This window comes from Priapulus caudatus, unplaced genomic scaffold (genome assembly GCF_000485595.1).
Source record: "Priapulus caudatus unplaced genomic scaffold, Priapulus_caudatus-5.0.1 Scaffold653, whole genome shotgun sequence".
NCBI classification, from domain to species: domain Eukaryota; kingdom Metazoa; phylum Priapulida; class Priapulimorpha; order Priapulimorphida; family Priapulidae; genus Priapulus; species Priapulus caudatus.
The window spans coordinates 50,020-51,528 of record NW_014577714.1 but is presented as its reverse complement, the minus strand read 5'-3'; the positions used below and the strand labels follow the sequence as shown (position 1 = coordinate 51,528).

The 1,509-nt window shown below is 44.3% G+C and overlaps 1 protein-coding gene across 2 annotated transcripts in view; it reads left to right on the top strand.

Moving 5' to 3' along the window:
• Positions 1-1,509, top strand: part of LOC106812482 (delta-like protein D) — an 8,581-nt gene that overhangs the window by 470 nt on the left and 6,602 nt on the right. For both annotated transcript variants that reach the window (XM_014816367.1, XM_014816366.1), the window contains exon 2: positions 720-1,019. In XM_014816367.1, the coding sequence (XP_014671853.1) occupies positions 720-1,019 (300 nt within the window). The remainder of the gene's footprint in view (positions 1-719; positions 1,020-1,509) is intronic.

Sequence of the window (1,509 nt, the reverse complement as noted above, 5' to 3'; positions counted from 1 at the left end):
TACATACGCCTTGTCGGTACTAGCAGAGTTATACGCCAAGACCCTACTTAATACGCAAGTACGTATCTATACCTCGAGTATATATATATATATATATATATATATATATATATATATATATATATAGATAGATATAATACTATGAATTTCTTATAGGATAACCTAAGGTAATTAAGTATAATGAACTATGTTGTATTTTGCTCCATACGATTATCTCAACGAGTTGGAGCTACCATATATTGTAAAGTATAGGTTTATACACGCATTTTTCGGCATGGTACCCAGAACCCGAGTATGCTGAAGAAGAAGGCTGAGGACGGAAACAATAAAACTGTGATATGATCCAGTGTGCATAAATACCCCATGGAAAAATATAGAAATATGCGCGTGATCATAAATCCAAGAGTTAGTGTTTCCTAAAACATTACACACACACTACACGGATATTGCATCAGATAATCCCAAACACATCATTAATTGACGGAGCATCGCAGCTTGAAAATTCGTTTAAAATATTAGGTTAATATATATATGTTTAGGATTTTACGTTTTATTTCCGTTTTAAGATAACCGGATCTATTCCCACGCAGTTAACTTTTTTTTATACTACTACTATATTCTAGTCTCACGGGTAAACCGTATATTTTGTAAAAAGAAGACGGCGATCGAGGCAATAGCAATTAGCTACAATCATTAGCATCCCGTCGCGTTTGTCACAGGTCGAAACGTCCGGAGTATTCGAGCTGAAGCTGCTGGCATTCAACAATCCGAACAAGCTGGACCAGTCCGGAGCGTGTTGCTCCGGCGAGCGGACCCAGGGTGGCGCCTGTACGGGATGGTGTCGCACCTACTTTCGCGTCTGCATATCGCACTATAAGGCGCGGATGGACCAGGACACGAAATGCACGTTCGGCAGCGGATCGACGCCCGTGCTCGGCTACTCGCAGGGTTACAACTTCACGAAGGAATACGTCGGATTTCCGAATCCGTTTCGGTTTCCGTTCTCCTTCACGTGGCCGGTGAGTGCTCGCTATGACAGCACTAGCGGTAATCATGTAGATAGACTTCTGTGGTTAACCGATCAGTACATGGTAGAAACGCACGAATACCTATACAATGCTTTCGCTCGCGCAGCTGGGAGAGAGGCGTACGCATACGCAAACAATTTTATTATGAGAATGCAAATGTCACGCTGCACACGGGAGCGCGTACGCGAGCGCGCGTGCGTTTGAGTGTGGTGTGTGTGTGTGTGTGTGTGTGTGTGTGTGTGTGTGTGTGTGTGTGTGTGTGTGTGTGTGTGTGTGTGTTGGTGCGCACGCGCGTGTGTGTCTCTGTCTGTATGCCTCTCTCATTCTCACGTTTGCTCTACAGTTTTCTCTCGCTGTTTCTCTCGCTCCCTCCCGCCCTTCCACTCCGCGTTCTCCGCTCTCTCGCCCTCTCCTTGCTTTCTTTCAAATTATCGGTTTACAAGCCTTTCTTCGAGAATAAACGGCCTTTGTGCGATGGTTT